The following is a 24,981-nucleotide window of genomic DNA, read 5'->3' on the forward strand; positions in this document are numbered from 1 at the left end:
CCATGTTTACACAAAAGGATTGGGGAGAATGCAGGAGGAGGAGGAAGAAATAGCAAGAGAACGTGCTTACTTGGTCACCACCAATCTGTTTTTCCTCATGCTTTCTACTCCCGGTTTCTCCCTCTCCGGTTCCCCTTTCTTTCCGGTCTGTTTTTTTGACTTTTTGTTCACTGCTTGACTGATTGTTTTGGCACAATGCTTTGGCAGCAGCTAAAAGAGGATGAAAAAAAAATCTTAGCCACTATTAGATTAAAAATAAAGTTATGGTTCAGGTGGAATATTCATCACAAAGAAATCCACACTTTATATGTTGTTTAGCTGAGTATACAATTCCAGCTTAGGAAAGTTCTCCACCCCATCGTCATTCACTTTCAAGATATGCCCAAAAGGAAAACTGATTAGGAATACAGCTATGAAAATGATCTCAGAGTGCCTGAACACTTAGAGAAATAAATAGAAGAGAATAAATGCCATGGAGTAATTTGATAATATATAAAAAAATATGTGTGTGTATTTATATAAAGAGGTGGGAAAATAACTTGTTTTGGTTCACTAGCATTTCTGAAAAAAATAAAAAAATTCAAGTCAGGTCAAACAAAATGAAAATTAAAAAAACTGAATCAAAAAGTCAACAAAAAATTCATTTCTGGTGAACAAAATATTTTGTTTGACCTGGGCTAAATTCACAAAACAGCCAAAGGAGGAAGTGGTGATGGTGGTGCCATGTCCCTTATAATGTACAGCCCTGGTGCTTAGGGCACTCACCCAAGGTATGGGAGATACCCACATTAATCCCCCCCTTTTGCCTAGAGAAGGGCTCTGAAGTTGAGTCTCTCACTTCCCAGGAGAGCGAGTTTAAGTCCCAGAAAAAGTATGTTTTGGCTAACAAATTCATGAATAGTTTCAGGTTGACCTAAGCTGTGCTTTTCAGTGAATAAATTATTAGTCAAAAAAATGTCACCCAGCTCTATTTGTATATAGATGTGCACACAACCACAAGTTTCTTGATGGGCTCTGTAGATTTCTCAGAAGTATCATGAACTATTAACCCATGTTAAATAAACAGCAAGTAGTACACATATAGATAATGAAGTGAATTTTCAACACACTTAACACAGGACTGTGGAAAATTTTAGGTTGCAACCAACCTGTAATATAGCATAATCTTATTCCTAGTAGATTTCAACACCAAAGATTATATATTTGCTTTTCATGTTATTTATTTCCCCATCACCACCAAAACCCTCTTCACCAAAGTGCCAACCTTACCTTTCCCACATAAGGCACCTCTTCGACCAAATAATCTCTTCTCTCTTCCTATACTTCTTAAATATAGTCCATCAAAATTACTTGCCAAATTCTGATCCTCCCAATCTTAAAGCACCTTCCTTCCCCAATCAACAAAGCAACAGCCTGACAACCCTTCCATACCTAAACCTGTCCCTGATCTTGACACCCCCTAAGTCCATATTATACACAAAACTTGCAACACTGGTCTCAAGTCTGGTGAATTACTCAAAGCTTAAACTGCTATCCAAAGATGTGTTGTCAGTCAAGTTTTTGAAAATAAAGATGTGACATGGTTTTACTGTCAATTATGCCATTATTCCTGTTCTTAATGGTGATTTTTAGAAAAACCTTCCTTTTCATTACTCATTGCCTCCCAAACCTCCACCGTTGATCCCCATCTTTGGAGAGCCTCTCTGCAACTTTTACTATTAACATTTTCTCTTTTTCTCCACCACCACCACAATGAACAAAGACCACACAACATCCTTTTAAGCAACACCAATCCTATTGTGACAGCATAAGTCCTCTTTTTGCATAAATCACAGTTTATAAATAGGGCCCTACCAAATTCTCGGCCGTGAAAAATGCATCACGGACCGTGAAATCTGGTCTTTTGCGTACTTTTATCCTATTCTATACAGACTTCACTGGGGGAGACCAGCATTTCTCAAACGGGGGTTCCGACCCAAAAGGGGGTCACAAGGTTATTGTAGGGGGATTATGATATTGCCACCGTTACTTCTGCACTGCCTTCAGAGCTGGGTGGCCAGAGAGCAGTGGCTGCTGGCCAGGCACCCAGCTCTGAAGGCAGTGCCTAGCCAGCAGCAGCACAGAAGTAAGGGTGGCAATACCCTGCCATCACACCCTTACTTCTGCGTTGCTACCTTCAGAGCTGGGCAGCCAGACATCGGCGGTCGCTGGCCAAGGGCCCACTTCTGAAAGCAGCAGTGCAGAAGTAAGGGTGGCAATACCGTACCATGCCATCCTTACTTCTGTGCCGCTGCTGGTTGTAGCGCTGCCTTCAGAGCTGGGCTCCCAGCCAGCAGCTGCTGCTCTCTGGATGTCCAGCTCTGAAGGCAGCGCTGCTGCCACCAGCAGCGTAGAAATAAGAGTGGCAATACTGTGACACCCCCCCACCACACACACAATAACCCTGCAACACCCCCCACAACCACCTTTTGGGGCAGGACCCCTACAGTTACAACACTGGGAAATTTCAGATTTAAATATTTGAAATCATGAAATGTACAATTTTTAAAATTCTATGGCTGTGAAACTGACCAAAATGGACCGTGAATTTGGTAGGGCTTAATTCAATACTTAAGCATAAATCATAGCTTAAAAATTAATGGTGGATAATATTTATTTTAAATCCAACATTTACAGTGTACGTGGAATTGAACTACAAGCTTCTCAGAACTGTCTCAAATGAATAAAACCTATTTCTAACAAAAAATTAATTCTCACCTGGTCACTCAGTGTACACTGTTCCGTGCAAATATCTGTGATAAGATTTCGAGCCTGCTTAGCCATTTCATCCAAGAACATGTTACACAAGGAAAGACTGCGATCTCCAATATGATGTCGCTATCAAAAAAGAAAATAGAAAAAAAAAAATGGTTTTCCAAATTTCTGCCAATTCCATAATATACCTGCAACAAGTCTATGTACTGCAAATAGGGGAGTTAGGACTAAATTCCTGCTCTTTTAGCTCCAAAAATAAAACTTCCATCACTTGGGCTAAGGGAGATATTCCCTAGCTGCTGCAATAGTAACACAACCCTTATCTTCTCCTCGACCGGCTAGCCAATAGAGGGCAGTGACTCCCATGTACACACCTACGCATGCATGTACGCACACATACTACCAGTATATTACATACAGCTGTACTACAAAACAGTTGTTTTGAGCGTGGTTAATAAAAGAGACTGGTCAAAGAAAAAATTCTCCATATCTTCTTTCCCTCATCCACCACAAAAAAAACCAACAAAGTTAAAAAAAAGTGTTTTTAAGCAGCTAATTTAAATGTTAGCATCTCCTTAACCAAAAGGTTGGATATTACAAGCCAAAACACAAAAATCTCTCAAAAAAATTTTTTTTTCAAAGGGCATGGAAAAACATGAAAAAAATGAGTAACTTTCTGGAATTGTTATCTCTTCTTTTCCATTTTGTTACTTTTCATTCATATTCAACAGGAAAGAGGGGTTTTTTTTATTATTATTTTTATTTTAAGCATTTTCAGTACTGTAAAATCACTAGAATAATCACTGATTGGTGGGAAACAACCCATGTCTGGTTGTTAGAGCTGAAAAATAAACCAGGAGTAGTTGAGATATAAGATACACTGGAAGAAAAAAGAAAGTGACTCTGATACTTCCTGTGGTAAACAGATTATTCTCTCTGAATTATCAATGCTATTGAAGCCAGGAAAGAAGGCACCCAATTAAAATACTCTGTGACTATTTGTTTAAAATATAGCCATAGTTTAAAGTGGGCTAGGTCACACATGTTTACAGACAAACATGCGCAATAACATACCTCTGAAGTAGGTCAACTGGTGACTAGGGAGCATTATAAAATGTATTTAAATGGTCTAATCCCCAATATTTGTTAAAAATAAATTAAATTCCAGCATGGGCAATGATGGATCCAATACTTATCTGAGATATCACATGTTCAGAGCTTAAAGTTACTGTCAACATTCAGGCATGTAGAAACACATGTAATCCACTGATATTTTTTTCACAGTTACATACACCATTCCTCAATAGTTGCTGAAAACTGTCAAAGCCAGCGAGCCATGGGCTACCAACGTTGCCAATGCCGTGGAACTGCACTGCTAACAGTGGGTATTTTTTGTCAAAATTCCCGAAGTGCAGAGTAAACATTAATTTAAATGCTCCTGCCCCTTCTTCATACATCAAAGCAGCACATATGCCCCCTCCTCTCATTACTTTTTGCAGATCACCTTTAAGTGATTAGCCTCAGAAGCACTGCAGTCTAGTGGATTAGTCAAGGATATGCACATCATAAGTCCTTAGTCCTTATAGTTCTGGCACAGATTAGCTGGGTATGCTTGAGAAAGTCACTCGGTTTCCCTCATCTGTAATATGTGGATAATGATATTAATCTACGTTACAGTGGTGTTCAGAGGCCTAACTAAATATTTGTAAAGTTAACAATGCCAGTCAGAAGAGAGATGAGTAGAACTCAGGTGTTCTGAGTTCCCAGACCAGTGCTTGTTATGCTAGGTCATGTGACCTGTTGGGATGTTGGGGAAGAAGGGAGTGAACAACCACCACCACTGCATTCAGTAGGCCTAGTGAACTTCTACAGTCTGTACAAGTTTGGAGTACAGTAAACTACTGCATAGTGGCTTCAACATTTGAAACAGTTGTATATTAAAACAGAAAGATAAACCTTCTGTGCTTGTACATCCCAAACACACATTTTAAACCACAGATCAAACAAAATCTTACTGCACATCTAAAGAAACTTACAATATTCACAACTTTAAAACTAGTAAACCAATTCAACCTCTCCCTAGGCTTCAGAGCCCAAGCCACAACATTTACACAGTCCAAGTCTGTGGACCCCCGGCTCTCAGCCTCACTGTCATGGGATCCTGCTTGCTGTGTAGATGTACGCTTAGTTTCACTCAAGCCACTGAACAGATCCACCGTGCAGCTCTGCTGTATGCAGCTTGTGGGATTTAGCATATTTGGTTTTTGCTCAGCACAGCTCTAGCATTATGCCTCAATGAAAACCCTTCTTTCACTAGTCATGTTTACTTTTTAACACTTACAGTACCATTCATTATACATTATAATAAAGATTAATTTTTCAAATTGGTAATTGTGACCAAATTACACAATTAATGCACTAAACTCAAGCTGTGTGTTGGCTGTAGCGACATTTTCTGGCTATAGATAAATTTACAGTAACTACTGTAGAGTAGACAGCAACTGAATCTCTTTACTGTTCCTATAAATTGTTCTGAAAGACACTTCTTGTCTTGAGTGGAAATTTTCCTGGAAATTTTTTATGGTTCTCCAAAGTAAATAAAGTTTGCAGCTGTTTAAAGCTGAGTGGAAAGAATGGTATAGATATACTGGGAGAAGGAGTTTAATGTTTAAATAAGGGAAATCCAAACCATGCATATTTCAATAAATCTCTTTTATTCATTTAAGTGTTTTCAGATTAGTTCTGAGCAGTACGAAGGAATACTTCTACTGGCCCTAAACAAAGAGGGACAGATTCATCCCTGGTGTAATTCCAAAGTCAATGAAATTATACCAAGTGTATTGATGGATATATTTCATTATAGCATGAAAATGTAAAGAATTCTGTGAGAATAATCCTTGCTTTTCTTTATCATGCTATCCAAAGGTAGGTCACAGCATAATGAATTCTTGCATAATACTATAATGGTATAGTTCAAAGTCAGTGCCTTACAAATATTGTTCAGATAAATTGTTATAATTTATAACATAAGGCACAGACATATCAGCTTGTTGTTTCCTTTTTCATTATATGGTTACAAGTTTTTAAATGTTTACAAACCATTTATAAGAACAGTCTTTATATTTTAAATGGACATATGGCACCAATTAGCATCCATAACCAGATACAAATGATATACAATGCAGAAACCAAACAGATTAACCTACTCACTTCAGTCTATTCCCCGGGCCACATACCAAAACAAAATATTTTTAGATGAATACTTAACTTTAAATATTTTATTTTGCCAAAACTTAAGTTATTTAAGAGAACTTTTTACAGAAGCTGATAGGGCAATGGACTAGTAATGAAGAGTATTTCGGTATTACTCAAACCATTAACCCACTGAATAACCCAAGGAAAGTAATTTAACCCCTGCGCCTTAGTTTCCTTTTCTTTGAAATGGTAATAATAATGCTTATATACCTTGGTAAAGAAGGGCTAACATAACTGCAAATTATTAATAAACCAACATCAGTAATATTCTGCTTTATTCCCACTCAGTCTGAATTTCTGTAAACTAACATAATGGTATTACAGATGCATCATTTCAGTGATGCATCAGTGCGGTGTACTTTTTAAGTGCTAATTAGCTGAAAATATTTTAAACAAGGCAGTATAGATAATTAAAATCACACAAGAACATCCGCATGAAGTATTTTAAAAGTACCTCTTCTGGACACAGCTCATGGGTGCAGCTCATAAAGTGGGTGCAAAGCAGCGGGAATGCAATTGAATACCTCGACTGAGAGGGCAGCTCCAAACACTGCTGAAACATCTTCTCAAAAGCACGACTATAAAAACTGTTTAGAAATGGAAGTTAAAATTTAGTATTAATGTAATCTGATGGTTACCTTTCAGCAAACAAATATTGTAAACATTGCCAGAGGCTGTAATGCGGTCTTCATTTACTCAGATTAACTCTAATGATTACAGTTAGATTTCTAACAAAGCATAGTTCACCTGCCAGGTAAGAGTGCGCACGTGCACACACAGACACCAGAAATGTCACTGCAAGGCTTTACAGCTATGTATTCAGTCTATATTTCTCAGCTATGAAATACTGTGTGATTTTTAATGAGCCAAACAGCCTTTTTTTGTTGTTCCGAGATTTACAACCCTACATTTGGCCATACTGAAACACATATTGCTTGCTTACGCCCAGTTTACTAAGCATTCTAAATCACTCTGTATCAGTGACCTCTTCTCTTCATTTACCATTCCCCAACGTGTCATCTGAAAAAATGATCTGTAGTGATTTTATGTTTTCTCCCAGGTCATAGATAAAAATATGAAATAGTGCCGGGGCCAAGAAACGATTCCTGAGACACCCCATTAGGAAACACCCTGTTCAATGATTCCCTGTTTTAATTACATTTTGAGACCTTAATTACATTTTGAGAGCCATTTTTTAATCCATTTAAATGTGCCATGTTGATTTTGTGATCAACCATAGTACCCTCTTACATCATATCCTTCAAAATTGCTATAATTTTCCCCACTGTCCGTAGAATCGACTAAAAATTATTTTATTTCCACCGGAGAGATTCTTGTTTAGTTTTTATTATCCCATTAACGTAGGCATGGTCCATCAAATAAAATGTCCTTGTTAACAGAGTGATTCAGAAGTGCATAATATTAACCTAATTTGGTCCTCAAGGCATTAAACTAACAAAAGGGAATGGTGAAAAGAGAGTTTAGCACAAAATTTCTAGATGTCAAGAACAAAATTAAGCAAGGCACATGAAAAGAAGAAATTCTATACACCAGGGGTTGGCAACCTTTCAGAAGTGGTGTGCCGAGTCTTCATTTATTCACTTTAATTTAAGGTTGTGTGTGCCGGGAATACATTTTAACATTTTTTAGAAGGTCTGTCTCTCTCTCTCTCTCTCTCTCTCTAAGTCTATATATTATATAACTAAACTACTATTGTATGTAAAGTAAACAAGGTTTTCAAAATGTTTAAGAAGCTTCATTTAAAATTAAATTAAAATGCTGATCTTAAGCCGCCGACCTGCTCAGCCCGCTGCCAGCCTGGGGTCTGGGGTTCTGTCCACTGGCTCCTGCCAGCTAGGGTCCCAGCCACCGACCCCACTCAGCCCACTGCCAACCTGGTGCTCAGGGTGGGGGGTGGGTGCAAGAGTCAGGGCAGAGGGGTGTGGGGGAGGTTAGGTATGTGTGGAGGGTGCAGGAGTCAGGGCAAAGGGGTGTGGGGGGGGCTGGGTATGTGTGGAGGGTGCAGGAGTCAGGGATGGGGTCGCAAGGGGATGCACGGAGCTGGGGTCAGGGCAGAGGGCTGGGGGAGGTGGGCTGAGATCAGGGGGGTGCTCCCAGCCCCCTGAGGAGCTCACGGCAGGGGGCTGGAGGGATATGCTCCACTCCTACCCTCCTTCCCCCTGCCTCTTCTCCGCCTCCTTACCGGCCTGAGCAACGAGGGCGCTGGGGCTGCTCTCCTCCCCTCCCTCGCAAGTGCCATCGGCGGCAGGGAGGGCGAGGAGTCGGGGCTCGATGCAGCCCGCTGGGGGAAGAAGCGGGGGAGGGGGAAGCTTGGCTGCCGGCGGAGCCTGCCCTACAGCAGCAGCCAGCAGGATCAAGCTTGCTCCTGCCCCCTGCCCCTGCCAGAGAGCGCGGTAGGCGGGGGGGGGGGCGGAGAAGAGCGGGCTGGGTCGGGCAGGATTTTTAGATGTCAAGAACAAAGGCAGAGCGGGACCCCGGCAGGCAGCAGCATGCCATTAAAAATCGGCATGCGTGCCATAAGTTGTGACCTCTGCTATACACCAATGCTAGGAGTTTTGGTAATAAACTAGAAGAATTGTTCATCTATGAGCATAAAGTCAATCTAAATAATATTACTGAAACCTGGCAGAAAGATTTGCAAGACTGGAATGTTAAAAATAAATTGTTATAACCTATTTAGGAAGGACTAAGTGGGCAAAAGAGGAGGGGAATAGCAATGTCAAAAATTACCTGAGTTGCTGACAACTCAGAAGCAAAGGATCTTGAATACTTATAGGATCAATGCACTAACAGATAAAGCACGAGATTGGATAATAGTTGGTGTCTGCTACAGACTACGATATCACAGAGAACAGGATGACTGGCTGCTTAAAGTACCTATATATAATTTGTAGGAATAAAAGCTGCATTATCATTGGGATCTTTAATATGAGTGAAATATCCTGAAGGTCTCAGACATACGCTGGTTGCTAAACTGTACTGCTACATCTACACTACTACTGTTACTGATGCTAGCTAGATTTAAGCTAATACAAGTATGCCTACTCATGTTACAATCACACCTCCACTTGCAGTAAATACTCTCAAGGAGCTCACTCTATTTAGTTTATCAAAGAGAATATTAAAGGATGACTTGATCAAAGTCTATAAGTACTTAAATAGGGAATGGATTTGATAACAGAGGGTTTTTCAATCTAGCAGACAAAGGTACAAGATCCAATGGCTGAATGTTGAAGCTGGACAAATTCAGACTAGAAACAAGACACGCATTTTTAGTAGTGAGGGTAGTTAACCAATGGAAGAACTTACCACTAGTTGTACTGAATTCTCCATTGCTGGATATTTTAAAATCTGGAGTAGATTTTCTCAAACATGTGCTCTAGTTCAAGCACAATTATTGGGCTTGAAACAGAGATTAATTCACAGAAATTCTATGGCCTGTGTTATGCAGGTCAGACTAGAAAATGACTTACGGTTCCTTCCATCCCTAAAATCTATAAAGCATTTCTAATGTAACTTTTGCTATTGAACCAAAGCTTTGCTTCAACTTCAGTGCTAATTCTAGGCACTTTATTTTTGTATCCCCCATCCCCCCCAAAAAGCCAAATATTGAACTTAGCTATTTCTAATTAACACACTGCGAATAAAAGCATTTCTGAATGACATGCAAGGTTTGAAGCACCAGTTCAAGTTCAAGTTTTGGACACCTGATAAAATTTATTCTTTACCAGGCACTTGACTCTAGACTGATTTTATAGCAGAGAGAAAACATGCCTTGTTTTCCCCTTCTCCTGTACACCCCCCTCCCCCCCCCGATTTGCTCCAGTTAGCTCCCCTTCTCCCAGTGGACCTGGAGGGTAAAATTGAGTCCTGAAGTTGAAACTGTTACAGCAGGAACAAAAGTGATTTATGGTCTTCTATTTGGCTCCCATAACGCAGAAGCAAGCACTGTTTCTCAATTAAAACAGGATGAAATATAATTTACAATCTGTAGCTCGTGAAAAGCCTTTTTCCAACTTACATATACTACTTTTCTGAACAAAGGATTTTGTTTTTAAATACTATAAAGTATTATGGGGTTAAATTCAGCTTACTTTGGGAGGAGACGGTATTTTTATTTTAGCTGACACTGATTGATGAATTTCATATAGTTTAATATACCTATTAGCCAGGATCCTTATGATAAATGTACTGCTAATGTATAAATAAGTAAATAAAAAGTAGAGTTACTGCCTGCTTATCAGCTTTGTTTGAGAAACTTACATGTTGAAGGGCAAACTCCATATCGGCTAGGCAAATGATGGATAATCATGGGGACTGCTGTTGCCCTTTGAATGAATCAAAGCCTGCTATATGGATTTTCAATGAGGAAAACACACACACACACACACACACACAAAAATCACTGCTGGATAAAGTTACTGTAAACAGAAAACCAGGAACTATCATCCACTCTCCCATTGCTGGATCTTCCTAGATGATATGCTGTTTAAAAACTGCATGTGTAAGAGGCTTAAAGTAACCAAAGTTATAAAGACAAAGCTTCTAGAGTCAAATTAATGACATACCAAAATATAGAAAGGTCTGATGTTTCCACCAACATCTCCACCAAGGAATCTACCATTTTTGTGTGGAAAATAATTGTATTCATCATCTTTCCAAGTTCTCTGTGGTCTGCAAGACTAAGTGAAGCCTTAGACACACTGGTGTAGGCCTGTAAGGACATAATAGAATAAGGAAAATAGTTTAATAATATTAAGATTCTTATATTTATAATTAACTCAGTCAGATAATGTGGATATGTAGTTGCATATAAGTTATTAATGTTTCTTCTCTTCAGCCCAGTGTAATTTTAAAGAGTGGTTCAACCATGTATATGACCCATGCTTTTTAAAAATATCAAAGCTTGGAGTAAACACCTGCCTTCATCCTCCGTCCCATTTTTTTTTTAATTTTAGAACCCACAACACTTTACAATCAAATTTACATATTAAGGTGTTGCCATAATTTCCTGTTTGAAGGCATGGTATGACAGCAACAATGGGGTAAAGTTTCTGGATCAAAGCAGTACTCTCTCAGCAGAGCATAGAGTGTTCCCGCATAGCCACTGCTAAGATACTTTTGGCCACGAGATGGTATCCTTCCACTTCTCTGCTTCTTCCTTAACAAATCAGATTTTTTGGAGAGGAGAGTGTAGACTATGAGAAGGTATCCTTTTTTGCATGGGAAAAAGAGCATAGGCCAAGAAGTATGGAAGCGGGGTGTGCATGGAAACCAAGAGTTAATTGGAGGTAGCTGCATAGGTATGTTTCAAGGGGCAGGGGTGGGGGGAGGAGCAGGTAAGGTTCGGCAGGGTAGAGATTCAAGTGCAGGGGGCTCAACAGGGGATTCTGGGTTCATGGCTTGATGGGGGTATCTGGGTGCTGGGGGCTCAATGGTGTAAGTTCTGGTTGTGTGTGTGTGTTGAGGGGGCCTGGATGCAAGGGTGTTGGGTGGACTGGGGGCAAGCTCCCCATACAGTGACCTTCCTTGCTGCGACTAAGAAGTGATGGGGGCAGGAAGCAGGGGAGGGGTGTGGTGCTTCATGCATCCACGGAGATTCCTGGGGATGGGTCTGAACCAGACCCAGCTGTTCCAGGGGAAGAAGAAATCCTGTCCTCCCCCTCACCCCTCAGCAGCTGAACCAGGTGCAGAATTCCAATTCCCACAGGAGTAATTCACTGTCATTCACCTGGGTTGTACACTGCACAGACGCTTGGGAAGCAGTTCAGCCACCTGCCTCTCCTAGGTCGCAGCTTTCCTGCCCTCCCCTAACACAGCCCATGAAGGAGAAACTGACCTGCTACCAGAGAACGCCTGGCTGACCCCCCCCCCAATTCCTCTATGCCTCCCATTAGGCTGAGGAGGTGCGGGGGTGAGCAGCAACTCCAGGTGCTCTGTGCCTGCTGGTCAGTTTCCCCACATGGGCTGTGTAGTGAGTCAACAGGAGCTGCTCCCTCCCCTCCCCTTACACAGCCCACGTGGGCACAGTGACCAGGAGGCACAGAATGCCTTGTCACTGCTCGCCCTGCCTCCTCAACTGTCCTCCATGAGGAGGAAGCAGGACTATGGGAGAAATCTGGGCACCCCTCCTACCCCACGCGTCACCTCTGAGACGTATCCAGTATGGGGGGATGCCCCTCTATGCCCCCCCCCAATCTCCACCCATGGATAGGTGAGAGACTATAGCATGGCCAGTTGATTCAAGATAGGCTTTGTCTTTTTTTTTTTTTTTGCAGTATAAAGTGTGTGTGTCTGTTATAGCATAACTAACGTACATTAGCTATCACACAGTAAATTCCTAGTGGACATAAGACATTGATGGTAGTTCATTCCAATATGAACTGGAATATGAGTGCTTCTAATGACTGGAACCTATCCTAGGGCAGATATATTTTTTTCTGATCTGGAGTTGATCCGGGCTCCTGTTAACTACCATCAGCAATGGCATGAGTGATTTTTTCCTAGCTTATTAGGTGGCCCAGCCAGATGTACAGGGATACAGCATATTCAAGGTTCATTGCTGCCTCCTGCTATAATCTGCCTCTGATTAGCCAGTCATCCAAGTATGGGTAGACATGGACGGAATGATGAAGGCAAGTGTTACTATCCTGAATCTGAGGAGGCATATATATCTGCTCAGTCTTCTGAGTCTAGGACAGGACGAAGATTCCCTTTCTTCTTCGGAATAAGGAATTACCGGGAATAAAACCCTCTCCTCCTGTATTACTCTACACAGGAGCTGTAGAAGAGTTTGCAAAGTATTGCATTTTGTTTTTAAGGCTTGTGAGAGAGGTCCCTGAAGAGGGATTGGAGAGGGAGGTGAGTAGCCAGGAGGGTGTACAAATGGATGGGATAACTATAGGTGATAACATCCAACACCCATTTGTCTGAGGTGATATTGGACCTAGCCTGATGGAATGAGGCATGGTGGCTCCCAAAGAGTTATATTTGGCAAACAATCCTGATAATTATCTCTTTCTTAATTCAAATAATTTTAATAGATTATAGTAAATTCACGCCTTCATACAGGTTGTCAATTTCAAATTAAATTTGAAATAGATTTATTTTTAAAAATATACCTGTATTTAATTTAAAATTTAAAAACATTCAATTTAATTTTTTTTAAATAATCAATTTTTATTCACCGTGAACCAAAAAAATCGCCAACTACGGCCATTAACCAGGGGGATGAGTCCAGCCCGGGTTGGGCAGGGTTTAAACCCTGACAGTTTGCAGTCTAGGCATGGTGGGAGGCCCAAGGCATCTATCCCTGCTATAAATACTGAAAACTGAATGAAGGGGATGGGAGGTTTTTTTTGGGGGGGGGGGGGGGGGGGAGGGAGAAAAGGGGGAAATTTACAAATCAAAAATAAGGAGGGTTAAGATAAATTTGCTTCACCAAACAAACAGTTTGGAAACTGCTGAGTCTGAAGCTCCATAGGAGTAGCAGGTCAGATGCTTGCTGGGTTTTGTCTCGTTGCCGCCGATGGTAAGATACTAAGGGAGGAGTTGCCCTTTATGCCTTTGCACAAGACGACACAGGTTGCATGCACAGCCCTGCTGGACACTGCAATTCAAAAAAGCCCACTTCGCACACTTCAGGCACATGCACACCTACAGCGACTGACACGATTGGTTCATCCAGCCACGCTGAGAATGGGAAACAAGGAGCCTTTGACAGACCAAGAACCTCTCCTACTAACTATACATGTTCTCTTGCAGATGTAGGGAGAGGAGTAGATATGAGGAACAGCTTGACCCAAATCTGCCAGCAGTCCCGGACTGAAGATGTTCAAAAAATCAGAAAGGCTCAACCTCACTTCCTGCTCTCAGTGCATGGGCATAAGCCAGCAGCTACCTGGGCTGATAGGCTCTGCAAAACCCATCTCTTGCAAGTAATATGAATCTGAACAATGCCCATTTGAAAGCCTGCTTATTAGAAGAAGAGGGAACATCTCAGCCAAAACTATATCTCAGCTTAGTCTTTGGACAGTGTTTGGTTAATTCCGGGAACACTGCTCTTTCTAGATGTTATTAGCATATCACCTGCAGGTCCTTCCTTCAATCAAGAAGTGGAGGTAGGAGCTAGAAATGGAGCAGTGGATCAAAGCATTAATACCAAGATCCGTATGTGCTGAATAGAAGTACCTGCCCTGAAGAAATTACAATCTAAAGGCAGGAGTGAATACGACAGTACAATACAACATAGAACGCTTCATGGCATAATAGTTTCCAAAGATTCTGTAAGAGCAAAAGAATCCAGCCATACATTTTATTGCAAAGCCACTCTAGGTGCATGTGGGTACTGTGAGGTGAGGAAACAATGTGAAATCAGCCAAGAAGCTTGAAGGGGCAGGTAGGAAGCGATGGAAGCAGATATGTAAGGGGGGTGGAGGCATGAACAGCTTTGAAGAAGCAAAAAAGCAGCTTGACTCTGCAAAGACTGAAGAGGGTGGGAGACAATCATCCTCTCCTGTATCTCTAGCTATTAAATAAATCTTACAGTTTTAAATCCCAATTAGGATTCTACTGTAAGTTTCCCATTTTAAAAAAAAGCATAGGCGGGCCAAGACAAGGCTAATTTACCCAAAATTTAACTTGATAATTTTTCCTGCATTTCTTTGTTGTGTCATAGTTCTTGATATATAGTTTTTAAACAAATGCTTCAATTCACTTCTTAAAATTAAAAAGATATACTACTCATGAACAGTCTTCTAACAACATATCAGTGACTGATGGATGGAAAACAAATGGGTGGCAAAAAATACTTCAGTTTTGTGCTTCTAAGTGGTAGCTATAATCAGAGTTTTAAAAAAAAGGTTTTAAAGATTTGACAAATGTCATGTCCTGTCCTTTTTAACATGCTAGTAGTGATAGTCCAACTCTATTGAAGTCAATGGCAGAACTCCCACGAAGTTCAGTGGGGCCAAGATTTCAACTTAGATGTTTTATGGAAAATTTGATATGTAGTAGCTTTAGGAAAAATCTGCCTATCTAATCACCATACCCAACAAAATCTCTTGAATCACTCTTTTCTGCTTTCCATTTTAACTCTATTAATGTAGTCTAATCTTAGTACAGTAAAATAAGAAATGGTAAATCCTGCTTTGTTTTTGCTATTGTTATAAAGTACACAATGATTACTATAACTAAGATGAGAGAAACATTAACTTTCTTTATTTTTCAGTTTGCTTAGTTTGTGCAGCCCACAGCACTTTTTGAATCATAAGCTGTGTGTTGGTATGTATTTTCACACAGCAATTGGAGAGACAGACACTGTAAAATGTAGAAAAATTATTAAATAAAAATTGACAAGGAAATTCAGGAACAAGTGTAGTAACAACCTAACTTTTTTTTACTAGAAATTACTAGATTTCAAGTTGCCAGTGCCCCCTTTAGTACAGACAATGTTATAGTTATTCTCTTTTTTCATATCAGCAAAGAGTGAGTTACAAAGCAGGAATTACAGTATGCCTGTATGAAATTCATGTATTTACAGAAAAGTGCTGAAAAAAATGCAAGGCAAGAACTATTTGTCATCAATGGCTGACAAGTTATTGCGACTTATATTAGCTTCCATTTATATTTAAAAATAAATTGTACCCTTCCATTTAATGCGCTACAGGATAAGAGTCTGATATGTAATGGTATTCAGATTTATGCTTAATTGTAACTAATAACGAAATCTAGATTCTCCCCCCCCATAACCAATTTTTGTTGAAAGTTAAATATTTTTTTAAATAGACGTTTTCTTATTTCTATCACAACAAAGATAGTTCATTTGAGGATCTACTACCTCAGTTTTGGCTACTAACGTTCTCTGTTGAAGAGACCTTCCAGTTCTTTTTAAAACAAATATTGCTGCAGCTCCCTGCAATTACCAATAAAAACGTGTTATTCTGTTACTGTTGCAGATGTTACATGTGAGTAAGGTAATTAAAGAATTTCAGTCACATTACATGTGTAGCCAAAGATTTCCTGGGTCCAAATCCAAAAAGGTCTTTGAGCATGTGTTTTATTTGTGAAAAACAGTTACATGAAAAGGGAAATCCTGTTTTTCCAATCCTGTTTTTACAGCTTCTTTGCATAGCTGAGGGAAACCAGGCTCTTTATGGTATCTTAAAAATACTTTCCCAGAAATATGATTGGCCTGCCAATTGACAATCTGGAATTTTGCTCAGGAAAGCTTGCTTGAGTATTTTGCTATAAAACACTCAAGAACAGGAGGTTTGGAATATTATTCTCTTAATATTTGGAAGTCTACAGTGATTTTGTTAAAAACCCAGGTCTATGCCAAATTTAATTTTACCTATCTAAATATTCTTCCATGTCAACAGTGCACAGTATTTTTTGCTTTCTTGCTTAAATGGTTGTGCAGTATTGTAATGTGATGCTTAAACAGATGTCACATTTCAGGGAAATGAAAGCTCTACCTATGCAAAACTTGTATTTCAATTTACATTTTTAAAAGTACTTTGGGGTCTACTACAATTACGGGTGCGATAAAAGACAATGAATATAATTTTTTTTTAATTTTTAATTTTTAATTTAATTTAAGTTTTAATTACTTTTTAATCCTATTAACACTGCAGAGCCAATATCACTGGGATTCAGAGCACTGTATTCTATTTTGTTTCAAGCAACAGATTGTTCATTAAGTTCTAATGGCAGGGCTAAATTCTGCCATTAGTTACATCTGTGCAGACTCATGTAAGAGAAAAATTGTACAAGTGTAAATAAGATCAGAACTTAGCTTGAGGAATCTGTATTACCCGTGATAATGCAAGAGCCAGAAAGAACACAACTTACAGATCCAGGGTTGAATTTCCAGTGCTGACATTTATGTGAAAACCACTAAGACAATACTAGATATGCCATTTCTACTGATTATCTCAAATGCAACCAATGACCAATGCAATGGAACATAATACAGTTATATACACTGGCACCTTGTTAATATAGGTGACCACACTATAGCATTAAGTATTTAGACACTTGAACGTTTATTTTTTAATTCTTAGTTAAAAACGCTACAATTTTCTTTCTGATCTGTAATAAATTCAAAGCTAGAGTAGAAATTTCCTGCCTGGAAAAGGCTTATTCCATTTGTGAAGCACTGTGTAATGTAATTTGATGTAAAGCAACAGTTTTATCAGAAAGAAATACATTGTATTATTTTCTCACACCATAAAAAAAGTCTATAAATTCCTTTGGTTGAATCAAGTACCAGTGTACTGTGTGGTGTATTCAGGTGTCAGTGTACTGTGTTGTGTTCAGTATATTTGATTTCTAAACAGTATTAACTGTATTAGGTATTTACAAAGACATACACAGAAAATATAAAAAGAATAAAAATAAAATATGTCAATGGATTATCTACTTAAATTTTATTTTGTATCAGTATATTAAGTTGTTCTCCTTTGAATATCTGTCACTCATTTGCAAGATAAACACAGTTAAATAGGCAATAATTTAAAAACAAATTATTCCTTACAACATACCTGCAAATGTACACACATTTAAAACTTACCTGCAATCTAAACCAATCTAATCTCATTCCTCTGAAGTCGAATACCTCCCCATCTTCAACTGCATCAGAAAAAAATACAGACTGTAAAATAAAATCTTTAAAGAGTAAATATGAACACAAAAATTCAATCACATTTTTCTAAGGACAATTTTAATAACAGGGCTCTTAATGATCACTTTATTTCGGAGAATAAGGTTAGATTTGGTCTGATAATTTACTAAAAATTATTCCAACCCAGCATATATGATCGTGGGAATAAAATTACCTTTGAGTAGATAAAGCATTTATCTGTATGAGTTATGAATAACACTCACTTTAAATGAAAAAGTGGAACTACTACAAGAAAAACCATGACAGTTTTGTCAAAGCTGCAGCTACAAAGGCTTGTGTGTCTATCCTAAGCCTGGCAAATGTATGATAAGGACCACACAGCTGCTTTGCAGACCTTTTCCTCACAGCCTAACAGGTGAAGTTGCCTCTCAAGGAATGGACTCTGGTCCCCTCAGAGTAAGAAAAGCGGTAATACAATACACTGTTATCCTAGATTGTGTGCACTGACAATGGTAACTAAAGATTAAACTGAAGGAGTCCCTTAGGTTAATAACATGCCTACCAGAAATTGAATTTATTGTAGTCTAGTTTGACATACGACTACATGAAATTTGACATACCACCACATGACATTGCCCACTGGGCAATAAAGATGATGTTCTGCCTACTGTGCATTTTACAGAGAAGACAAAGTAATTTTTAATACTTTCAATGCTCTATTATCCCACCATTTTTCTTCCTCCTCTTTCACTTAAATCACTTTGATGCTATGTTGCGACATTCCAAATTCTGTTCACTGAAATCAGTGGAACACCATGACATAATGTATGTACAGCAGCAATGAAAGTGCATTTTGCCTGATGTAAGTGTTTCACTCATGCTTAAGATTCCAGGTACGCTCTTTCCTATTTACAGATGTGTCAGCAACAGCAATGTGAAACTTATTTGAATACTAATTTCTGAAAATCAGAGAGCAGGATTCCTTCCAGTAAATTTCCCTTTGCTGAATGTGCACTGATGTATCAAGCAGATGGGGTTATACAAGACAACAGGAAGCAAACAGGAGGAAGCAGAATGGAGAGAAGCAGCCACCGTACAGAATGGGATTAAGAGAAAATATCTCTGATCCTAAAACACCAGAAAGCCTGAGCTTCCAGGTAATAGAGACTGAGCTTCAGTTGACTTTTGCTTGAGCTCATCATCTGAACAGACTTACCTTGTTTCACACTCAGGGAAGTCATAGTGTTTACAAAGGAGGACATGATGATTGACTCATCTTCAGGGCACACTGAAAGATTCTAAAACAACAATGGAAACACATCAATTACTTCACAGAAACAATATCAAGAATAATCAAATCCACAAATTTAGTAAATGCACAGAGTGGTTTTTTTAAAACTTATTTTTAAAGTTAACTCTGAGAACAAGAAAACAATATCTTTAGAGGCAGCCTTCATTTAGGAGACTGGTGCAAGTGGTTCTGGAACCAGTAAACTTTTCCAAGCTGTCCTCAGACAGTGATGAGAAAAAAATATTACAATCCCTATGTAGCTGTAAATGGATTTAAGCAATGCTTTAGTAAACAGTGCACTGTTATGAGCATTCTAGATAAAGCCTCCACACTCTCCAGCCTAGTCATTCATGCAATAGTCACTACACATTTTTCTGTTCCTAGTATTTTGCTGATCTAGATGGCCACCTGACCTCTCTGCATGCAAAAGTTAGACCAGGCAAGCTGCAAGACAGACTATTAAACACATGATCACACTAGCTCACCACCTTGCTTCCTATTAAATCCCACTTCAACTATGATTTCCACATCTAACAGTTCATGAACCGACAGTTAGATATGATTTATACCAGTAGTTTTCAACCTGGGGGTCCACAGACTACATCTAAGATTTCCAAAGGGGTTCACACCTCCATTTGAAATTTTGTAGGAGTCCGGAATCAAAAAAGGTAAAAAAACCACTGATTTATATCATTTGGAAGATGAGATATGAAGTTTTCAGACAATATAAAAAAAGTATTGTTTTGTAAACAGTAAGACCATATTGCAATGGAAGACTACTAAACCACAACAGTAATTTTATAGGATTCTGATTATGGTCAATATTCTTGGGTTTTCCCCCAGACCTGGAGTTTCAGAAGATACTGGATCTCACCACTTAATCACTTCAACCTATCCCTGTGTTTCTGGTATTGATCAAGGACTAAAAGTAGTTAGCCCCAGGACTCAACCCACTATTATGATAATTTCCTCATTTCATGGTTCATCTTAATGTACATTTGTACAAGGAGCTCAAATGTCATTTACTGCGTCTAGGAAATAATCTCTCGGGGTCACTGATGCCAAATTCAGAAAAATTTAATTTATACTATCACTCCGGAGCATGTAGAGGAGAAGAAATAAGAGTACAACTTTTACAGTTATAACTTTTCCAGATAATAGAGAAGGATGATCTGATGACAGGTGGAACATATATAAGCAGCAAAAAGCAGGTATTTAATTGCTAGAAGCAAATAAATCATTCCAAATCAGTAACTCCAAGTATTCACTTAGTTTTAAACAACACAATATAAAAAAAAAATAAAATGTAAACAACTGTGGAGAGTTATTTTCATTGTTTTACAGTATTAAGGTTCAATAATTAAAAGAGAATTTACAACACATTCAACCTAATTATAAATCTACATTCTAATTAAATAAGAAATGAATGCACTCATGTGGTTGGAAGTACAGATTAGCAAAATGTGAGCTCCATCTACTGGTCACACAAGAGTATAGTCTAAATACAGTTGATCACCATTCCATACCTTTGTCATCCTCTAGGTGAAGAAAATAATTTGCCTAATATTGTATTAATCATACTAATTTCCAATTTCTTTGAGCTTTAAAAACAAAACAATTTTCACACGATACCAATTTTATTCCTGGCAAGTTATTTTATATAAACTCAAAACTTGTCTGCTTTGCCCTTTGCTTTGGAAATATCATTTGCTGAATATTATCGGCATATTTAATACTATCCAAAAGAGACAGGGTCCTGGCCTTCAAGAATCACATAGTGAAGTCTGATTCTGAGTTCTGTTGCTTAGTCTCCCCATGCCCTTGGCAATGATGAGTGAAAGTCACTTTCCAAATATAAACACACACTATAATATATATAGTCAGCAGCTTCTTTGATCTGAGAGTTTTGAGCCATCCATGCTCTACCACTCTGGTTTGCAGGCATGGCCACTGGTATTTTAGGTATAGCTACTCTGACAAAATAAATGGAATTTTGTTGTGATATCTCTGCATTCTCTACCCTACTGGTTTGTCCTTACAGGCAAGAGATATGACACTAGTGAAGAACCTCATTTCCAGTTAGTTACATATACTTCGACAAACTCCTTTTGAACAGATGGGAGAACTTGAGGCACCTGCCTTGAAGCACTGAACCTCTTTGTTTCTACCCTTTCAGGAGCTAGTGAAGACAGGGACTTGACTTGGAAGATTATGTGCCCAGGTGCTATGATATCAAATGTGAAGAAACCTTCAACCTAACGGGCTGAGCACTATCACATCCAGTGGGGATGAGAAACAGATCTCTCTGAGATAGTAAGGCATTATCAGCATCTTGGAACACACATTATACTCAGATTGGCCAGGCTTCTTATCTATGAAACCGTGCGAGGTGTATGTAATAGTCCTTCCCTATGAAAAAGCAAAGATATCCATGTCCATTCTCCATGGTACAGGGTTGTCTCTCGTGTAAAAAAACAGCAACTTAGTAGGTAGAGGTATTGCAAAAAGGTCCATATATTGAAGGTGGCCCCAAATACCCCCCTGGAGATGGGGAGGAATCAGTGAAGTTTGTGAGCATGTTCTCCTTTGCGGTCAGAAATTTCTTTTGAGACATCTGTAGTTCCACACCTAAAATTTCCCAACACAGAAGACAAAATGTCTCTCCTTGCTCTCTGAAGTAGAACATTGGTATGACACTCAGAACCCACTGAAATCAATCGAGATTTGCTGTTGATATAGACGGGGCCAGGATTTCACTGTACTTGAACTGTAACCACATTTTAGAATATTGGATATGTTAGTGTGCAAAGAACATACACGATCCTTTTGGGGAACGGTTTTGTGAAGAGGGATTACTAGAGAAACCAAGTGACATAAGCGCTGAATCCCTCTGCATGTGCTTTCCACTTCATAGTGAGTGCTTCCATATTTACAACAACTGTGAAGCCCTTTCCCCCTGCTGTAAATGACCCTCAAGCTAATACAAAAGCATAACATCAGGCCCTTGCTCAAAAAAAAAAAAAAAAACCCAAAACAAAAAACAAAAAACCAACCACCACACACACCTCTCACTAATCCTTATCACCTCATCTCTTTTGTGAGGGGAAGAGGAATAGAGAAGATTGTGGCAAAGCTACTTCTGACAATACCTACAGTCCTCAGATTTCCTTCACACTGGCCAATCTAGTGGTAGGCATGTGAGTGAGATTCCACCAGCATAATTTGCAAGCTTCTTGCTGATAATGGACAAGAACCAAGAGTCCACAAAGATTTTATTAGATCTGTCAACTGTCTTTGATATTGCTGATCATAAAATGTTGCTGTCGTAGTTATGGTACCTATCGGTGGATGGATGGATGCAGGCTTACAAGGGATGCCAGAGGGCTCCAGTCAGTTAGTCTCTCCCTCCTATTCAGCATGTTTGTGAAGTAGTATTGGCCAAGGTGTCTCCATTATGCTGATAAACTACATCTTATGACTACTCTCAGGGCAGCAATTGAGGGCACTGTTCTGCTTCCCAGAGATCTTATAAAGAAGAAATATCACAAAAGAAAAAAGACTATCACAATCTAATCAAAGGCAACTTAGTGCTACTAGAGGCATCAAGCCTTATTGCTCTATGTGGACAAATAAATATATATAAACATTTTCAAGTGAGATCAGAGGCAATAAGGCACAAAAGAATATTATTCCTGAGGAAAACAGTCAAGGGAACTGTTGAGAAATGCTGAAAATACAGCTGAAAAACCTAAAGTATTTGCGTAGTCTAGATCCTGTCAGTTCCTTTTTCACACTGATAGAAGCAGGAATGTACTGTGCACTGGTGAGGTGGTTCAACAGTTTTACAACTCTGAAGCTATAGGCGTTCTTGCCAGTCAGTTGGTGAAAGAACACAGCCAGGAATCTTAACCTATTTCAGTTTGTACCTTTAAGTGACTATAGATTTTTTTCCATCAAATGCAACAGATAATTAAAAAATTTTTTTTACATTAACAAGGTAATCAAAGTCCAATCTTTATAGCACAAAGCTGAACCATGAACTAATTTGGTTTGTTTTATTTTGCAATATTTATTATTTAAACAGCTCAAATGCAGCAAAGTTTTATACAAAGTGAGATGCATTTCTAAATACCACATCAGAGACAACAGCTAAACAAGTTCTTTGGCAAACCTGCACATGTTTATAAAAACAAATGAACAAATAACCTCTCACCTGCACAAGTTCATTTAAGACCACAGCATCAAAACCTGAGAGATACTGAACATAATATCTCTGCATCACTGGTCCATATTTTCGCACATGAGCTCTGAGCTCTTCCATGTAGAATATCAGTTCAGCTATGTGCCTTAGGAAGCAAAAAAAAGGAAAAGTTTACAAATACAAAAACATACCCCTCTTGAAAGAGGTTAAGATAGAGCCCTTTCCACTTGTTTATAAAGGATTTAGAATAGTTTATTGGCTTTAAGCTTTCACTGTTTTCTTTTAAAAAACATTATTTACTAGAGTCTTTCAGTGAGCAGGGGAAACCAAGAAACTATTGGTCTCACCTTGTAGATCTGAGTTTCTGTAAAGAGGGACACCAAGAGGCCAAAGGGTAAAAAAACATGAAGCTCTGGCCCCAAAGAAATGCTTTTAGATCAAACTCTACTCTCCAAAGAAGCCCTCCCTCTCCCACCAGCACCCAATTGAAATGTTTGTATCATCTATAATCAAATTGATTAATTCTGTGAAATACAACTTAAACAATACACCTCTACCCCGATATAATGCAACCCGATAACACGAATTTGGATAGAACGCGGTAAAGCAGTGCTCCACGAGGGCGGGGCTGCGCACTCCGGCAGATCAAAGCAAGTCCGATATAACGCAGTTTCACCTAAAACGAGGTAAGATTTTTTGGCTCCCGAGGACAGCGTTATATCGAGGTAGAGGTGTAATTACAATGGTAAGGCTTTCATACTGGAAGTTCTCCCTACTAAAAAATAAATCCGTTTACAAGAGAAGATAAAAGTTTCCTTATCTGCTAGATGCTCACTAGTCTGGAAACAGGCTATGCCTACCTAGTAAGCCTAGCACAACGAGTGATACTATACAAAGAACTAGGGAGCAGCACCATCTTGGGGCCTGTCTACACTTGAAACACTACAACGGCACAGTTGCAGCACTGCAGATGCAGCACTGTAGCGCTTCAGTATAGAGACTCATTACAGCGATGGGTGGGGTTCTCCCATGAGCGTAGTTAATTCACCTCCCCAAAAGGCAGTAGGTAAGTCAATGGAAAAATTCTTCTGTCAACCTAGCACTGGAAAATTAGATCTTATCCGTCACTCAACATTCCCCAAGTGATGAACCTGGATAGACTTAACTTTTTAGCACAGACCTGGCCTTAGACCAGGCCTGCACAACTCGTAAAGCGGCGAGGGTCATATTACTCCAAAGAAAACAGCTGAGGGCCAACCCCCCCGTCCCCCGCCAAACACCCCCCCCACCGCCACCCAGCCCCCCCAAAAAACACCCCCCCTCCCCCCCCACGGAAACACCCCCCCCCCCAGTGCCGCCTGCCCTTTGGAAACAAACCCTTCTTCCCCAGCGCCGCCCCACCGAAACAGCAGTATTAAACCTCAGTAATATGCTATAGTGGGCCCCTAAGGTAGTATAATTAAGGTAAAAGAAAAATGTCTTTTTGCTAGAAATAGAATAAGATCTTCCCCCCACTTTGTAATCAATTGCCCTGTTGACTGAATGAGGTAGGCATGGAAGGCAGGCACCTCCAGACAGCTGCAACCCTTGGAGAGGGGATGGGAGCCAGATCAGATCAGTAGAACAGGTCAGCCACCAATTCGCCGCTCGCCTCCTCAGCGCCCCCCCGCCCCCACACCGGCGGCTCACCTCCCCTCCCCCCACTGCTCGCCCGCTTGCCTCCTCCTCAGCCCCCCCCCTCCCCGGCTCGCCTACTCACTCCTCGCCCGCTCGCCTACTCAGCCCCCCTCCCTCACCCGCCGCTTGCCTACTCACCCCCAACGGGCCGCACAGTGA

General features: G+C 39.7%; 1 protein-coding gene across 7 annotated transcripts in view; it reads right to left on the reverse strand.

Annotated features, from left to right (window-relative positions):
* The window catches only part of NCKAP1 (NCK associated protein 1), a 119,281-nt gene that overhangs the window by 35,808 nt on the left and 58,492 nt on the right, over positions 1-24,981 (reverse strand). For all 7 annotated transcript variants that reach the window (XR_010591602.1, XM_008178293.4, XM_005306541.5 and 4 more), the window contains 7 exons: positions 23,158-23,290; positions 18,870-18,951; positions 17,603-17,661; positions 10,599-10,744; positions 6,464-6,596; positions 2,758-2,877; positions 71-210 (listed from right to left, as the gene is read on the reverse strand). Coding sequence is in view for 6 of the 7 variants with exons in the window: in XM_008178293.4 (XP_008176515.1) it covers positions 71-210; positions 2,758-2,877; positions 6,464-6,596; positions 10,599-10,744; positions 17,603-17,661; positions 18,870-18,951; positions 23,158-23,290 (813 nt within the window). In the remaining variant the exon portion in view is untranslated. The remainder of the gene's footprint in view (positions 1-70; positions 211-2,757; positions 2,878-6,463; positions 6,597-10,598; positions 10,745-17,602; positions 17,662-18,869; positions 18,952-23,157; positions 23,291-24,981) is intronic.

Source organism: Chrysemys picta, chromosome 11, assembly GCF_011386835.1.
Source record: "Chrysemys picta bellii isolate R12L10 chromosome 11, ASM1138683v2, whole genome shotgun sequence".
Taxonomy (NCBI): Eukaryota; Metazoa; Chordata; order Testudines; family Emydidae; genus Chrysemys; species Chrysemys picta.